The following is an 18,234-nucleotide window of genomic DNA, read 5'->3' as shown; positions in this document are numbered from 1 at the left end:
GTCCCGTAGTTAGTTGGAACCTGCTAGTTTCTTCCTCTAGACCATCAACTGTATTTGTCTAATTTCTCTGTCTCTAACCCCAGTTCCTGTCACTGTGCCTCCCAGTATACAGATGGGAGAAGCCCAGTGAATGTTTGAATGAATGAATGAATGAACAAACAAGGGAGTGAGAGTGAACAGCATGTGCCCAAACCCTCCTCGCCTGTTGGACGGTCCCAGGAAGGACAGAGCTCCTGATACCCACCCTTTAGTTCAAACAGCTCTGAGCAGAAGTGTCCAGATCAGTCTGGTTTTCACCCCATCCTGGCCAAGCTCCCCTGCTTCTCTGATTCGGGGGCCCTGATCCTACCTGCTGCCTGTTCCTTCCCTCTGCAAGAGGCAGATCAGTGAGCCCCATAAGAATATGAGGAAGATGACATTCCCAGCCTTTGGGCCGTTCAGAGATTGTTGTTGGCAACACAAAGTTGGGAGCTCTCACCGCAGCACTCCTCTCTCCATTCAGCAACATATTCGAAAGGGTTCCAGCCAGTAGTTGCCTTCTCCTTGCCTGCGCCCTAAGTCCTTGTCCAAAGACAGCTTGTTTTCATTGAAATGTTCAGTCGGTCTCTTCCCTCCCCCTGCCCATGTGGTTTCTTGACTCACACGGGGCCCCGGCAGCCTGTAGCCTGGGGCAAGGCCCCCCAGGTTTGAGGAATCCCTGACATGGTCAGAGAAGGAAAGAGGGTGTCCCAGACAACTCCCACCTTTAAAACACCCTCTTTCCAACAGAGCTGGTCTAAACCAATCAGCACCTTACGGCGGGATGTTACACTGGAGCGGACTGACTCCTCCTCGCAGAGCTGGAGTATTGCTGACAAGGATTTCTTTGATAGCGGGTTCGAGTCTGCCTGTCCCTGCGGGCCGGGCCGGCGAGGACAGGCTCAGGCTCCCCTCGCCCCCCACTCCTGCACTAATTTCATCAGCACCCATACAGCAGTCAGCGCCTCAGCACGAGCCCGTGAGGCAGGCATTACTCACATCTCACAGGTGCAGGACCAGGCCCCAGAGACGGAGTGGCCTTCACGAGACTGTCCTGGTGCTCTCCTGCTTGCTGCCCAACACACCTCCCCCAGACGGAGGGTTTAAAACAGTAGCCCTTCTCTCCTGCGTTCTGTGGGTGTGAAATCTGGGGCAGGCCCTGCCTAGCGGTCCTGGCCTGGAGCCTTTGATGCAGGGGCTGGAGCGGGAAGAGCAGCGTGCAGAGGGACCGTGGGCTGGCGGGAATCTCTCTTTGCTTGTGTGTCCACCGAGTGGCAGGGCGTCCGCCTGCAGTCCCTCGGTGGGCTCGTGTGGGCTTCCTGCCAGCATGGCGGCCTCAGGGCAGCCAGACCGCTTGCGTGGAGGCAGGACCCCAGCTGGAGTATTCTAGCAAGCAACGGGCAAGTGACAACTCCTTTGTTGACCTTGCCTCAGAAGTCCCACAGTGTCACTCTGACCACTTCTGCCATTCTTGTGGTTACAAGTGAGTCACAAGCCCACCCAGATTCAATGAGAGGAGATACAGACCACACTTCTCCGTAGAAGGGTGGTCAAGGTCATATCATACAATAACGTGGGAGACATTGTTGCAGACATTTTTGAAAAATACAGTGTGCCCTACACAAAATGTGGCAGGGCCAGGATCTGGATTAGATACATCTCATTCCACAACTTCTGCGATGTCTTTTTAGCCAGTCCACGGGGACCTGTCCTTTCCCCCGCGGCCCCGTCGCTCTTACTGTCAACACACACAGTGGTGATGCGGTCGCCCTAAGCCGACTGGAGCCCGGCTGGCGGAAAGCAGCAGACCAGGGTCTGCTGCTCAGAGAGGCCATGCCCAATGCCAGCTTGTGAACTTTTTAAAGAGGAAGACGGAGAAGGTCGGTCACAACCAGAGGAGGAAAGCAGGTGGCAGCCCCAGAGCACTGTGAGCCTGCAGCACATCTCACTGTCGTAAACAACTTGTCTGGTGTTTTTCCTTCTCCCACCAGGCACTGGCCTGGGATGACTCAGCCCTTGACAGAAAAGGTGCCTTCGAGTTGAGAAACAGCCCAGGGTGGTAGAACGTTCATTGCTTTGGAGTCAGACATTCCCGAATTGGAGTCCTGGCTCTACCTTTGCCGGTGAGGCAGCCTGGGATAAGTCCCTTAACCTCCCAGAGCAAAAGGGAGATCGAAATGCCTTCCTTACTGGATTATTTGAAATGTGTATGTAAGCAAAGTACCAGTGCCATGCCGGGAACCTGGTAGGTGCCCCGTAAATGCTAGTTTTCATGTCCTGGGCCATGTCCAACCCCAACTTGGGGCTGTCTTGAAGACAGTAGTGAAAGCACCTTTGATCATTCCTCAAACACGAGTCCAGCTCTGTGACCCTGTTGGAGTGGTGGCTGAGACCTATCTGGTGATGTGGCATGCAACTGGGGTGTCTGGAGATGGAAAAGAAGTCAGCCCTGTAAGGCACGTGGAGGGAGGAAGCATGGTCTGGAAAGATGGGAGGGTATGGGCGAAGGCCTGGAGGCAAAAGAAGTTCAGTGGCTGGAGTGTGATGCCAAGGGCAGTGAAAAGGGGGAGGCCACAAGCACAAAGCTAAGAAAATAGCAGGGGCCCAGTGATGAAGGACCTTATAAATCAAGTTCCAAAATTTGAACTTCAGAGGCAACTGGGGGCCACTTGAGAGTTTTACTCAGTTGGATGCAGTGGTTAGCTCTGCATTTTATGACACCGCCTCTGACTACATTGTAGGAATGGAGTCGAGGCAGGAAAGCCTGTGGCAGGGAGGCCCATTAGGACGGGATAACAGTAATCCAGGGGAAAGATGATGCTGGCCTTTTCTACAGGGACAGCAGGGGACTGGAGAGAGGTGGACAAACTCAAGAATGGGAAGGTTCCATGACAGTGACAGTTTGGATGTTCAGAGCTGAGGAATATGAGAGAAGAGATAAGTGCTTTAAATGAAGCCAATTTAGAAGTCATGGAAGCATGGGGCCAGAGCACCAATCACAGCCCTGGGGAGAGGAGTATCATGGAAGGCTTTGCTAAAGGGGTATCACGTAACTGGAGAATTGATGAGCAAAAATTAGTCGAGGGAGGTGGGGAGACACTTCAGGCAGAGGAAATAGTCTATGTGAGGGCCCAGAGATGTCACCTATAATACACAGAGCAGATACTCTGTATTGTTGAATAGATGATTGGTCTGCCAATTCATACTAAAGTGCTAATGGTTGATATAGAACAGGCCTTTCTCCTTCCCTGGGGAGTTTGTACTTTAACAGGTCATGAATCCTTGCCCTAAGGATTCATGATGGGTAGATTTCAAGGTAGAACAGGGACACTAGGGTGAGAGGGACATTAGGGTGAGAGGATTTTACAATTGTCCCCTTACCCCCCCACCCCAAGTTTACCAAAGTAGATGACTGATCCCTAAGGGTCAAACAGACCCTGGTCTACACACAACAAAGGGTCTCTTGCCCTTAGGTCTTGTTTATCTGCCTCCACCTTGAGCCACCTGAAGCCAGATCATGGAAGCCCAGTGATTCCCAAAGGGATGCTGTATATTCTAGAAGCTATGAACATAGCTTTGAAGTAAGAGTATCTAGACCCATACCCTGGTTCCTCTCCTTCCTAGTCCTATGACCTTAGGCAAATTATTTAGTTTCTTTGCACCTCAATTTGCTCTTCTGTAAAATGAGGAAAATAATAGTATCTAAAGTGTTTGAAAATCAAAAAAGACAGGACCTACAAAAAGCTTAGAAGGGTGAGTGGTGTCACTGCCTCTGTTACTGCTGTCATTATTACTAGCCCTATTTTCAGTCTGTCCCAGTCTCCTTCCAAAGTTGCTCCTTGACGCACACACTTGCAGATATGAAGCTGGGAAGGAACGTGGCGAGAACGTTTTTGGATTATTATCGGCTGAACCCCCTGGTCGAGAAAGTGGCAATTCCCATGCCGAGGCTGCGGTAAGTGACAGAGCAGAACCATCTGGCTTGGGTCCTACTTAGCTGGCTTTGTGTTCGGGGGCAGCTTCCCTTGGTTTCTCTCTGGCCCTCAGTTTCCTGTCTGTGGCATGGGAAAGATCATCCCTGCCCTGCCCCCCAGAGTATGGGGCAGAAGAGCTCAACAGCATGTCTTCTGACTATAAAGTATCGTCACAGCGTCAGACAGTGTGGGGGTGGTCACATTTCTGGGTCTCCCACAGGAGTCCACCGGGATGGGAGGTGCTGGGGGACTGAGTGCCGTCCAGGTTAGTCTGGGTGTCTCCATGTGCTACTCCATCTGGTAACTCATTGTCTAGGATTGGTACTTCATCTAGGCTCGTAAGGTCTCTGATCCCTCCATTTTCTCAGCTGTTAGTGGGGACAATGGTGCTCACCTAGAAAGTTATTATGAGATGTATGGTAAAGCACCATGCACGTTGTTAGGCATACATGCATCCCCTCAAGGCATGAGAGTCCCCCTCCTCAAGATGTGAAGGTCAGGGCTGGGGAGGACACAACCCTGAGAATTTCACATCAGGTCTTCTGCTGGAGTCAGCTTTTTGGGCCATTGAAGAAAGAAGTTCAGGGGATGAGTATCCTTTCAGAGGGCTAGACCAGAGACCAAAGTGCTGGGCATTTCCATGCCTCTTGGAAGTAAGCCCAGTGAGCATTTGGACAGTGACATCCAACAGCACATGGAATGTGCTGGCCCTGCCCTACCTCTTGGCCTCATTTCCTATTCTCTAGTGATCCAGCCTCCCTAAAGGACATGGTGATGTCCAACTTCCTTCTCCTGCCAGACCAGTGTTCCCACTGACCTTGCCCATAACCTTACCCATGTGCTTTGCTGCCTCAGGGCCTTTGCACTAATGCACCTTCCTCCATACCCTATTATTAACAAAAATACTATTAATCACTGTTATTTTTTAAGCAAAGTACTTTTTGTACGTGATCTTATTTATTCCTCATAGATATTGTACTCCCCATATTACAACTGAGGAAAAGGAAGCTCAAAATGTGAAGAGAATTGCCTGTCAAAGAGATTTTGGCAGAGGCTGGATTTGATCTAGGATTGTTTTATTCCAAAGCTAGACTGAAGTCCAGCTAAGCTCCACCTTAAGCAAGAAGCCTTTCTCGCTATCAGTCTGGGTTCAAATTCCGTCTCAGGCTCACGATAATTGTGGGATCTTAGGCAAGTTTCTTGGCCTCTTGAAACCTTTCTCTACCTACCTAAAGTGGGTGTAAAAATAAAATCTCTAGAGATTAGATACAAGCTTGGTATAATGCCTGGAAGTCCGTAGGTGCTCAATAAACGTTTTCTTCTCCTCTGGTTTCTGGGTTGCAATCCCAGATTTCCAAACAACTCATTGTGGTCTGGGGCAAGTCCCTGGATTTCTCTGGTTGGGCTGGATGATCTCTCAGGGTCACGTTCCACCATGCTGTGAGGCCCACGTCTCCACAGAACCTACCAAATAATATATTCTGACTCATACTCTATCTCAGACTGTTCACCAATCATGTGGGGTCTTTGTGCCCACCCCGCATTCCGGGCGGAATAAAAGCACCTTCAAGGAGGATCATGTCTGTTTCTTCTCTGTGCTCCCCAAGTGCCTAGACTGTACTGAGCATATGTATGTGTCTTCCTTCCTTCCTTCCTTCCTTCCTTCCTTCCTTCCTGCCTGCCTGCCTTCCTGCCTTCCTGCCTTCCTGCCTTCCTTCCTTCCTTCCTTCCTTCCTGCCTGCCTGCCTTCCTGCCTTCCTTCCTGCCTTCCTGCCTTCCTTCCTGCCTTCCTGCCTTCCTTCCTTCCTTCCTTCCTTCCTTCCTGCCTGCCTTCCTGCCTTCCTTCCTGCCTTCCTTCCTGCCTTCCTGCCTGCCTTCCTTCCTGCCTGCCTGCCTGCCTGCCTGCCTTCCTGCCTGCCTGCCTGCCTGCCTGCCTGCCTTCCTGCCTTCCTTCCTGCCTTCCTGCCTTCCTGCCTGCCTGCCTTCTTTCCTGCCTTCCTGCCTGCCTTCCTTCCTGCCTGCCTGCCTGCCTGCCTGCCTTCCTGCCTGCCTGCCTTCCTGCCTGCCTGCCTTCCTTCCTGCCTGCCTTCCTTCCTGCCTGCCTGCCTTCCTGCCTGCCTTCCTGCCTGCCTGCCTGCCTTCCTTCCTGCCTGCCTGCCTGCCTGCCTGCCTGCCTTCCTGCCTGCCTGCCTTCCTGCCTGCCTGCCTTCCTGCCTGCCTGCCTTCCTGCCTGCCTGCCTGCCTTCCTTCCTGCCTGCCTGCCTTCCTGCCTGCCTTCCTGCCTGCCTTCCTGCCTGCCTGCCTGCCTGCCTTCCTGCCTGCCTGCCTGCCTGCCTGCCTGCCTGCCTGCCTGCCTTCCTTCCTGCCTGCCTGCCTTCCTGCCTGCCTTCCTGCCTGCCTGCCTTCCTGCCTGCCTGCCTTCCTGCCTGCCTGCCTGCCTTCCTGCCTGCCTGCCTTCCTGCCTGCCTTCCTGCCTGCCTGCCTTCCTGCCTGCCTTCCTGCCTGCCTGCCTTCCTGCCTTCCTGCCTGCCTGCCTTCCTGCCTGCCTGCCTTCCTGCCTGCCTTCCTGCCTGCCTGCCTTCCTTCCTGCCTGCCTGCCTTCCTGCCTGCCTGCCTTCCTGCCTGCCTTCCTGCCTGCCTGCCTTCCTGCCTGCCTTCCTTCCTGCCTGCCTGCCTTCCTGCCTGCCTTCCTGCCTGCCTGCCTGCCTTCCTTCCTGCCTGCCTTCCTGCCTGCCTGCCTGCCTTCCTGCCTGCCTGCCTTCCTGCCTGCCTGCCTTCCTGCCTGCCTGCCTGCCTGCCTTCCTTCCTGCCTGCCTGCCTTCCTGCCTTCCTTCCTGCCTGCCTGCCTTCCTGCCTGCCTGCCTGCCTGCCTGCCTGCCTTCCTGCCTGCCTGCCTTCCTGCCTGCCTGCCTGCCTGCCTACCTTCCTTCCTGCCTGCCTGCCTTCCTGCCTGCCTTCCTGCCTGCCTGCCTTCCTGCCTGCCTGCCTTCCTGCCTGCCTGCCTGCCTGCCTGCCTTCCTTCCTGCCTGCCTGCCTTCCTGCCTGCCTTCCTGCCTGCCTGCCTTCCTGCCTGCCTTCCTGCCTGCCTGCCTTCCTGCCTTCCTGCCTGCCTGCCTGCCTTCCTGCCTGCCTGCCTTCCTGCCTGCCTTCCTTCCTGCCTGCCTGCCTTCCTGCCTGCCTGCCTGCCTGCCTTCCTGCCTGCCTGCCTTCCTGCCTTCCTGCCTGCCTGCCTGCCTGCCTGCCTTCCTTCCTGCCTGCCTTCCTGCCTTCCTGCCTTCCTTCCTTCCTTCCTTCCTTCCTTCCTGCCTGCCTGCCTTCCTGCCTTCCTTCCTGCCTTCCTTCCTGCCTTCCTGCCTTCCTTCCTTCCTTCCTTCCTTCCTTCCTTCCTTCCTGCCTGCCTGCCTGCCTTCCTGCCTTCCTTCCTGCCTGCCTGCCTGCCTTCCTTCCTGCCTGCCTGCCTTCCTTCCTGCCTGCCTGCCTTCCTGCCTGCCTTCCTGCCTGCCTGCCTTCCTGCCTGCCTGCCTGCCTGCCTGCCTGCCTGCCTGCCTTCCTGCCTGCCTGCCTTCCTGCCTGCCTGCCTGCCTGCCTGCCTGCCTTCCTTCCTGCCTGCCTGCCTTCCTGCCTGCCTTCCTGCCTGCCTGCCTTCCTGCCTGCCTGCCTTCCTGCCTGCCTGCCTGCCTTCCTGCCTGCCTGCCTTCCTGCCTGCCTTCCTGCCTGCCTGCCTTCCTGCCTGCCTTCCTGCCTGCCTGCCTTCCTGCCTTCCTGCCTGCCTGCCTTCCTGCCTGCCTGCCTTCCTGCCTGCCTTCCTGCCTGCCTTCCTTCCTGCCTGCCTGCCTTCCTGCCTGCCTGCCTTCCTGCCTGCCTTCCTGCCTGCCTGCCTTCCTGCCTGCCTTCCTTCCTGCCTGCCTGCCTTCCTGCCTGCCTTCCTGCCTGCCTGCCTGCCTTCCTTCCTGCCTGCCTGCCTGCCTGCCTGCCTGCCTGCCTTCCTGCCTGCCTGCCTTCCTGCCTGCCTGCCTTCCTGCCTGCCTGCCTGCCTGCCTTCCTTCCTGCCTGCCTGCCTTCCTGCCTTCCTTCCTGCCTGCCTGCCTTCCTGCCTGCCTGCCTGCCTGCCTTCCTGCCTGCCTGCCTGCCTGCCTGCCTGCCTGCCTGCCTGCCTGCCTTCCTGCCTGCCTGCCTTCCTGCCTGCCTTCCTGCCTGCCTGCCTTCCTGCCTGCCTGCCTTCCTGCCTGCCTGCCTGCCTGCCTGCCTTCCTTCCTGCCTGCCTGCCTTCCTGCCTGCCTTCCTGCCTGCCTGCCTTCCTGCCTGCCTTCCTGCCTGCCTGCCTTCCTGCCTTCCTGCCTGCCTGCCTGCCTTCCTGCCTGCCTGCCTTCCTGCCTGCCTTCCTTCCTGCCTGCCTGCCTTCCTGCCTGCCTGCCTGCCTTCCTGCCTGCCTGCCTTCCTGCCTTCCTGCCTGCCTGCCTGCCTGCCTGCCTGCCTTCCTTCCTGCCTGCCTTCCTGCCTGCCTGCCTTCCTGCCTGCCTGCCTGCCTGCCTTCCTTCCTGCCTGCCTTCCTGCCTGCCTGCCTTCCTGCCTGCCTGCCTGCCTGCCTGCCTTCCTGCCTTCCTGCCTGCCTGCCTTCCTGCCTGCCTTCCTTCCTGCCTGCCTTCCTGCCTGCCTGCCTTCCTGCCTGCCTGCCTGCCTGCCTTCCTTCCTGCCTGCCTTCCTGCCTGCCTGCCTTCCTGCCTGCCTTCCTGCCTGCCTGCCTGCCTGCCTTCCTGCCTTCCTGCCTGCCTGCCTGACTGACTGCCTGCCTTCCTTCCTGCCTGCCTTCCTGCCTGCCTGCCTTCCTGCCTGCCTTCCTGCCTGCCTGCCTGCCTTCCTGCCTTCCTGCCTGCCTGCCTGCCTGCCTGCCTGACTGACTGCCTGCCTTCCTTCCTGCCTGCCTTCCTGCCTGCCTGCCTTCCTGCCTGCCTTCCTGCCTGCCTGCCTTCCTCCCAGCCTGCCTACCTTCATCCACTTAGGAAAACCAGCACTTTACGCCAGGCCCCGGGGGGAGGGAGGTGCTCATGCTCCACTGAGTAAGTGAGTAGGGCATGACCCTGCCTTGGAGGAGCTCACCTCTAGACGAAAGTGCTCAGTTCATTCTTAGAAGTCATTCTTGACTGGTTAAAGTTCTTAAAATTTTAAAGCTTTATAACACTCAAAAGAATTCGTAGAATCTCATTTACAAGTTAATTTGGGGATTGTCTCTCTCAGGTCCTCTGTCAGCCTGAATAAAATTATCTCGATCCTTTAGGCTTTTCCCTAGCTTGTTGCACAATCAGTGTGCCGACACTCGACACTCGGGGGGACTAGCAATGACGCAGGCCCCTCTTCCTGATGCAGATGACGAAGTCGAGGCCCGGGGAGCGCGGCACTGGCCACAGCCAGGACTGGAGCCCAAGCCCCAAGATCCCCAGCCTGCTTTTCTCACATGGATTAGCAGAGTTCCTCCAAGTGGGCAGGAGGCGGGAACCTGAAACTGGGTGGAACAGAGGCAGGGAGCTCTCAGGGCCCCCGAGGCAACTGAGGCATCTGTTCACGGGACCTCATCGTTCTAAACTTTGGACCCTATTTAGAAAAGAGCTGGAGAGCTCATTCCTCAAAGTGCATAGCCTTGAGGACTTGAGGTAAATGCACCCACCTTTAAATTAAAAACAAAACAAACTCCCTCTCCATCCCCACACCCCTGTCTCACCAAATTATGAGTATGACATAGCTCTCAGTTGGTCAGCAACTCTTGCAAAATGAATTCCCAGGAGGACTCAAGGCTCTGATTTAGGACTTGAATACATCCCCTTTGCTTGTATTATTTTTCACCCAAGCATCAAATAACATAAGGGAGAGAGTAGTTCTGGTTTTAAAGGAAAATTACATGTTTGGACTCAAAATTAATCTTTGTTTTCTCTCATCTTTGTGGATAATTATAATATGTCAGTTTCCACTCAGGTGCTGGCGGGAGCCTGGCGGGGGCTGGGCTGCCCTTCAGAGAGGGTCTGTGGGGATGGCCAGCAACGTGGGCCCAAGAGCATAGGTTCAGGGACGTGGTGTTGATGCCCAACGCTGAGACCTCACACCTATCTGGACCACAGTGACATAGCCACAGCGCTAAAGTTCAAAAGGGCCCATCAAGGTAGATGAAAATTAGGAAAAATGAACAGGCCAGGTGAGCCTCTGTGGGGAGATAGAGCATGGAAGGTGGGCTGGTCTCTGAGTATGAAGTGGGCTCGGGCTCAGGCTCAGTGACAGGCCGGGAAGGCAGGCTCCATGGTGGGGTTGTGTTGTGTGTTGGAGGATGGGCACACTGGAGCCCACCATGTGCCAGGCCGTGCACTGGGTGCTGGGGAACATAGGATCCCCTGCTCATCAGGAGCCCAGATTACAGAGGAGAAAGGCATGTAGACACGCAAAGATGACAAACAATACCAAACAATGCAGGAAAGTGCTCGGCTACATGTCAGATTATACTCTCCTTCAAAAAGCTTCCATGGCTCCCCGTTACCTTCAGGGTAATGTTCCAGCTCCTCTTCTTGCTATTCAAAGCTCTGGCCTACATCTAGAACTTCATTTACAGCCTCCTGGCATACCTCTTACCCGTGAGCACCCTCACCACCCCATCTGCTTTCTACCACTTTACACCTTAGGCTTCAGACTGAACAAGTCAACTATTTTCATGTTGCTATGTCTTTGTTCATCCTTTTGTCTCTTCCTGGAATGTTCTCCCATTTTGTCTCTAAATGGTGAATTCCTACATACTTTTCAAAGCCCGGTCTAAACATCGTCCCTCTGCTTCGCTGTCCCTGTTCTCCACGTGAGATGAATCTACTTCCTCTCTGCTGGGTCTCCAGCTGCATTTTGCACACACCTGTAGCACTGCATGTCCCACAGAGCGTTGTCATGGCATCTTCACACATCTGGCTTCTCCATGAGACAGGTTGCTCCTTAAGGAGCTATCTTGGGTCACTCCTGGATCTTCAGTCCCCAGTGCACAGCCTAGCAGGGAGTAAATCCTAAATAAGCCCCGACTGTATAAATTATAGAGTGGTAGAACTGAAGAAGCCCTTAAGAATTCATGACTTCAACCCCTTCATGTTTTAGAAAAGAAAAGTGAGACCCAACCAGAAATTCCCTTCCCACACCATTTGGCCAACATTTGGCAGCCAGCAGGAGTATCCCCAGAAGGCTTCAGGGAGGAAGAGGCATTTCAACTTTGTTTTAAAGGACATGTAGAGCTTAGATAGATGAAATAGAAAAAGGAGAGAGAGTGTTCCATGATGGGGGTAGGGTGGAAGGCAGGACACGGGGCCTGAAAAGACAGTCCGAGGCAATGACAAGACCAGGATGTTTAGAGCAATGGAAACAGTAAGGACAAGACCAAAAGTTCACTGATATTCATCAGTCACTCCTCAAGAACCTACTCCATGCCAGGCAGGCTTTGCTCTGGAATTACAGAGAAAAATCAAATGTGTTACACTCACATTCTCGTGAGAAAAACAGATAGACAAGGCACTACCTAGAAAATGGTTTGCTGAGGTCAAGGTGCAAAGTCTTGTGGAAGTCTTGAGGAGGAAGAAGCTTATTTTCTGGGAAGTCTGCTTCTCAAATGAGCCTAGAGAGATGGGGGAAGGCATTATAGGAAGAGGAACAGAGGCCCAGATGTATGGGATATTTGCCTTCCAGTGCCTTTTCGATCTTTGCCCCCATCTAGTTACTGAGGCTCTTTGCCCGTCAGTCTGCACATTCACACTCCCCCCTGGCCACTGCACACCCTTTCCCATGCCCCCATCTATCTAGGGCTGCCCCCACCTGGGCTTGTACCTGAGCTTGCCTCTCTAGGAGAAGTATCCCCTCCTTTACCCCCATGAAAAATAGCCGTCTGATTTCCCATGCTCCCTTTGGGTGTTAAGAACCACACTCCTCAATGACATATGAATGGCACCCTGTAACTTGCAAAGCTTACCCCCAACCCCCATTTACCAGAGCTGACGAGGCAAGAAAGACATGGGCTCGTGTGTGCTCTAGCTGTCTATGGGTACTGAGGTCTAGATGTATCTCACCCGTGCTGGACAGCCTTGCCATGTTAGCCAGGTCCCTCAGCAAGGGTGGCATTTCGGGCCGTGAGGCCTGCTGGTGGGGGGGATATGTTAGGGCAAGTGTCCCTGTTGTGTGCCGCCACCTGTTACATTTTTACCTCCTTTATGACTCATCAACGATGAAGGAAAATGGGTACTCCAAGGTCAGAGCATGATGGCTACAAGAAGTTGCTTCTTCAGTCCTAATTCAAAAAGCCCAAGAGAGATTCCATATTTATGGTGTTTGCCACTTTCTATCCTGCATTGTAATTCTATTATTTTGTGTAGTAATTTTGTGCAACTGTGTCCTCTCCTAACCTGTAAGCAGCCTGAGGACAGCCTCAATGTCTGACTCACCTTTGTTGTGTCCAGAGACCACGCGACCCTACTTAACATCTAGCACCATGCCTTCATAAGTTACCGCAGGCAAGGGAAGACGCTAAGTGCATTTACTCATATTATTTTATTTAACCTCACAACACCCCTGCAAGATTGGAATATTTTATCCCCATTTTACAAATTAAGCCCAGAAAAGTGAAATACCTTTCCCAAGATCACACCCTTCATACATAGCCAACCTGGGAATTCAGGTGAGTTCTGTCTGGCTCTAAAGCCTACTCTTTCCACTGCAAATGAATCTTAGTCCATCGTGTGAATGAATGGCATATCCACTTATCAGTCAACAACATAACAAATAAACAAGGCCCTACAGGAGGGAAAATGCGAAAATGGGTGAAACTTGGTCCTTGTCCACAAGTGTGTGAGCCAAATAGACAGGGCGCAATCACTGAAGAGTAGTGTTAAGTGTATGGCCTCAGGTGCCAGGGGCTGTGACTCAGAGATGAGCCAGACATAACCTCCGCCTTCCAAGATCACCCGAGCTCGTGGCAGAGACAGACCCCCCTGAAATGTCATAATTAGGCTGTTCTGAGGAATATAAGGGCGACTCCGGAGCCATGATGGTTTATGAAGAGGATGGGGTCCCAGGCTCACCCAGGATATCACTCTTCTATGTGTCCATCCCCATCCCATTGTGAATTGGAGGGGAGGGATTAGAAGCAAGGTGGAAAGGGGGAAGAGTGGGAGCTGTAGTCAGGTTTTTTCCAGAACCAGAATGATATAGGGCATCCATCCATCTAGCAGTCATTCATTGAGCCATGCTGCCTGCTTTGAACCAGGCCCTGGGCTGGGTTCCTGGGACACAGAGAAGAGGAAGACAAGGCCACTGCTCCTGGACTGTCACGGTCCAGTGGGGTCTAGACATGCACAGGAAAGATTTCAGTCCAGTGTGTATATGTGCTGTCTCTCTTCTCTCTTTCTGTTATCTCCCCTTTGCAGGAAAGAAAAGCCCCCTCCCTACAAGCACCCACTCCTGCGGGGCCCAGCCCGAAACCACCCCAACGGCAAAGGGGACAAGAAGAGCTCCGTGAACCACAAAGACCCTTCAAACTCTTTTTAAGGACGTGGAGTCCGGGGAGGTCTTGTGGAGGCAGGAGCATGCATTTTCTGCTGGGGCATGAAATTAATCGCCCTTCTCTAGTTTCCAAGATAAAGGGTGTGGGATAATGAATAAGCCAGTGAAAGGGAAGGAAAAAATGAGAAGCTTCACCATCAATTTTCCCTTTTACCAATGGAAAATCAATTGTGGGACTTTGGCTTAAGGCTCAGGAACAAAATAGGAGGCTCAAACCAAGCGAGTACAGATGCTATTTTCCACAACACAGGGATCCTCACAAGAAGAGGAAAAGCTACACATCCCTATTGAGAGGTTTGACACATCTCAGGTCCGTGCTCTGGAAGCCCCGTTACCGTTTAAAGTTGTGTAGCTACCATAGGCAGTTGCCTTCTGGACGAGGTGGTGGTTTACGGTTTTAGACATGCACTTGCTGACCCAATACGTCAGCGACACCTACAACCCAATGACAATGTGCTGTTGGGAACAATAGGACAGAGTTTTTGCAATCGCACTGGTCTGAGGCATACTGTCACTGCGTCTCTGAGCTGCATGCATTCCCCAATGACCTGGGTAGTTTAATTGAAACTTTAACTCCAAAAACAAAAAGTAGTGATCACTGATTCCAAGAGGTCCGTCATGGTTCAGATCTCCAGATCCTGGTGCCAGGGACCAAACGTGGCCCCTGAAGAGGTGGGTATGGATACTCTGCAATGGGGGAAGGCTGGCTGCCAGGTGAGGGAAATGCAGAAGACAGGAGAATGCCCCCCTCCCCCGCCAAGGCAAGGGGCTCATAAAATAAAACAGCAGCAATAGCAATTCCCAAGGTGGGGAAGCTCAATATTGTACATTTTCTGAAGAGCAAAGTGCCTTTGTATGATGAATGGGTCCAGAGCAGTCTGCTCCCTCCCTGTCCGTGAAGCAGGCAGGCTGAGTCACCGTGACAGCCTGCTAATTACAATGACCTCCCGGAAATGAGGATTCGGAGATCGGGAGAGGAAGGAAGGCTCGGGAGAGATAGGGCCTTCAGCACAAAGCTCCAGTTAGCATTCTTTGGCTTTGGGATGGGGGATTTTTTTGAAGTTTGTTGCAAAAATTGAGAGCAAAGTTTATTCTCCTTTTGCTTATTGGTTTTCAGAAATGATAACAAGGAACCATACGTTAGTTGGCTACCAATGTTGTGTTGTGTATACAGCTTCTCCTCTGGGTTCTTGTTGCCCAGAGGGACACAAATAAAGTGGCTTATGCATCTCTTCTGTTCCTCTGAACATTCTTGGCACCCTTCCCTTTAGGTCTTTCTCTCCCACAGGAACCCACCAGCCAACCCAAATTTGGTGTAACTCACACTTTGCTGTCAGAGACTCTGTCATCAGGGATAAGGAAGAGCAGTCAAGACTTGACTTTCCAGCAGTTCCTGTGTCAGAGTCCCGGGGAGTTGAGCTGAGTGCAACCAGCTCGACGTGAGCCAAGAGTGGGGCAGCTCCTTCAGAGATGTTAGCATCTCTTGAGACAGCATGAAGAGAGGCAGACTGCGTAAGTCAGGCACAGTGACAGTCCAGGTCTATTTTCCCTGGTCAGACCATTTCCATAAGGTTGTGACCATATGTAGGCCCCACTTTGTAAAAACTGCATTGATCAACTCAATCACAGGGCGCACAAGCCCCCAGTATACTAGCTGTTTAAAACCAAGAACCTGGAGCCAGGCATCTCCGGCTTCTAACTCTGCAGTCAGACCCTGGTTCTGCCTTTAGTATCTGTGTGACCTTGGGCAAGGTATTTAACCTGCCTGAATCTTAGTTTTCTCCCCTGTGCTGGTGCTAGTGATACCTGCCTCATTACGGTTGTTATGTAGGTCTGGGAAATGTCAGCAAGGGGGCTCAGTAAAAGTGAGCTGTGTTATTTGGGATGTGCCCAACATGGCCAGGTGTCTGCAAATCATTTCCCATTGGAAATGGATGAGGAGATGAGCTGTTTTTCCCTGAGATGAAAAATAAGAGGGTGTGGGGTAGGAAAGTGAGATCACAATCTCTAAAAAAGCAGAAAGAACATCTTCGACATTCTTTTTGTCCAAAAGAAGCAAACCTGTTCTGTGTTGCCAAAGGTAAGAACTAAATCCAGGGATGTAGTTTCAATAAGATGGATTTCAGCTCAAAAAATGAGGAAAACTTTCTAGTTTTCTAGAGTCGCCAGCCATTGGATGGGTTTCCTGGGGAGACAGTGAGCTCCCCATCACTAGATGTACGCAAACGTTCAGAATGAACATCTGTCATGGAGGAAATGGAAGGGGGTCCTTCTCTAGGGGGTGCTGGATGCCCTGTGGCATCACCTCCTAGTCTGTAACTCTGGAGAGGAATGGCATGAGGCAGGTGGTTACATTCCCGATGTCAGAGAATGGAGTCTACAATATAAAAAGTATCATTTAATGCTAAACAAATGACATTAAATGTCTCTGAATTACAGCATATGGACCTTGCTAACATTTAGAATTCCTTAAGAGGGAAAAATGAGTAGCTGTAAGGCAGACTGTAGGATGTGTTTGCAATAGGACCACCTGCTTCTTTCCATTGGTGAAGCAGAGAGGAAAGGGCTATCCAAGAGACCAAGGGTTGCCAGTGGACCTCCCTGGGGCCTTGGCCTGCTCAGAAACTCCCTAGCTTCCTTAGACCCGGTTCTACCTGTGGTCTCCAGTTAGAGAGGAAGGTTTTCAGCAAGGAGATAGAAGACAGCGGCAATCTGGCAGGTGCACCAGCCAGAAGCTAGCAGCCCACCCAGCCCCAGGAGGGGGCACTCTAGCCTCTCTTCTTGCCTGCCCACCCTCGTCTATGCATAGAGCCCGAAGTGGGTAGAATGGGCTACCAACCCAACGTTCTGAGGAAAGTGAGATAACTCTGCCAAAAGGAAGAGTGGAGAGGGGACAGACGTGCTGGGCTTCCACCCGGCTCTCACACGTATCTCCATAAACAGTGCCACTTTTCTCTCCACTAGTCCAGAAGCTCGGAGACAGGACTAAAGGTCTATTTACCCTCAAAAGCTATGGTAGGCAAGCCAGAGGCCGCCTGATTCTTTGTGCCGAAGCCTACAGCCTGGGTGGCTCAGTCGGTTGAGCATCTGACTCTTGATTTCGGCTCAGGTCATGATCTTGGGGTTGTGAGGTCGATCCCCGCGTCAGGTTCAGCACTGGGCGTGGAGCCTGCTTAAGATTCCCTCTCTCCCTCTGCCTCCCACTCCCCAAAAAAGAGCCCACAGCAGAGGCTGAGTCACCTGCTTCCCATGATGATGCCTGCAGCAGCAGGGGACCTTGAGCTGGCAGCTTTCCCTGTGATTCAGTGACATACCAGAGACCCACCTAAGAGGATCCTGGCTCATTTTCCTAAGTGGTATGAGCAGCACCAACCGAGTGATTAACATTTGCTGGGCCTCAGCTCATACATCTGCCAAGTATTCGCTGGGCATTTGCTGTGTGCCAGGCATCACGCTAGATGCCTTTGCAACCCCTGCCTTATTTGATAACCCAACAGTTCCTGGAGCTGTCATTTTCTACTTTGCCCAGGCGGCAAAATTGAGATTCCTAAAAATAAAATCCTTTGTTTGCATTCATCCGGCTAGTGAGAATCTGGATTCAAATTCAACTCTTCCTTTCCACTACTCTACACTGGGCACTCTCTGTTGGTCTCTAGGGAAAATCAGCTCAAAACAGGTGAACAGGTGTAAGCAGAATAACAAGTGACCAATGGCGTCACTTAGCGGCGGTGGGGAATGGAGAAAGAGGCAGGGAGCACGTAAGTTTCCAGGTTGGGTGTGTGAGTAAGGATTGCAGGACTTTTTAGCACCTATTGCTGAAAAAACGTCTTCTCCCCATCTCTTGCTCCCACATACCTGTCTTCTTGCTGGGCATTCCCAACAGGATAGGGTTTGGGCAAGTGGTCCGTTTATCATTTGACATGCTGAGGCTTCTGTATGTCCCAGGGCTCCTGGAAGCTCAGCAAGGTAGTCATTGCAGGACCCAGCCTGGCATCCTCTGGGTTACTGACCCCATGCAGATAATCTAGTTCAGGTGTTGTTATCACTCCCTCCTTCTGGAGTGTGTGAGCTGAGCCTACAATGTCCCCCGACTGTCGTTCAGAATTCTTCCTCTGAGTCATGCCTCCTGAGCAGTTGAAGGGCGCCAGCTCAGCCAGAGGGGCACCAGGGCAGACAGAATAGGGGAGACATAATGTCTTAAGAACAGCCTGGGTTTAAAACCTCAGACAAACTGAAATGTAGATCTCAGCTCTTCTGTCAACTCGCTGTATGGCTTTGGGCAAAAAAAATTCAACCTCTTTAAGCTTTGGGATTCTCATCTGTAAAATGGGAATGAAAACCTACCTTCCATAGTTATTGTGAGGATTAACAGAATAAAATCTTTGTACAACAGAGTTAATGTAGTTAATACCATATTGTGCACCCAGAAGTTTGTGAAGACGGTAGATTTCATGTTAAGTTCTTACAGCAACAACTACAAAAACAAAACACGGCAACAACAAAGAGACACAAGGAAGCGTTTGGAGGTGATGGAGATGTCTTTTACCTTGATTGTGGATTGTTCTCGCAGGTGCTTCCATATGTACAAACTCACCAAATTGTGTACGTTAAACATGTGCGGTTTTTGTTATCAATTATACCTCAGTGAAAGCAGTCTAAAAAATATAATAATATCTAT

General features: G+C 52.3%; 1 protein-coding gene across 1 annotated transcript in view; it reads left to right on the top strand.

Annotated features, from left to right (window-relative positions):
* The window catches only part of AGBL4 (AGBL carboxypeptidase 4), a 183,697-nt gene extending 168,910 nt beyond the window's left edge, over positions 1 to 14,787 (top strand). Inside the window, exons 8-9 of the mRNA XM_087866308.1 lie at positions 3,877 to 3,973; positions 13,421 to 14,787. Of these exons, the coding sequence (XP_087722434.1) occupies positions 3,877 to 3,973; positions 13,421 to 13,541 (218 nt within the window). The 3' untranslated portion in view covers positions 13,542 to 14,787. The remainder of the gene's footprint in view (positions 1 to 3,876; positions 3,974 to 13,420) is intronic.
* The last annotated feature ends 3,447 nt before the right edge of the window (positions 14,788 to 18,234 follow it).

This window comes from Ursus americanus, chromosome 12, assembly GCF_024610735.1.
Source record: "Ursus americanus isolate L20-20 chromosome 12, mUrsAme1.1.p, whole genome shotgun sequence".
NCBI classification, from domain to species: Eukaryota; Metazoa; Chordata; class Mammalia; order Carnivora; family Ursidae; genus Ursus; species Ursus americanus.
This window is presented reverse-complemented; position numbering and strand designations above follow the sequence as displayed.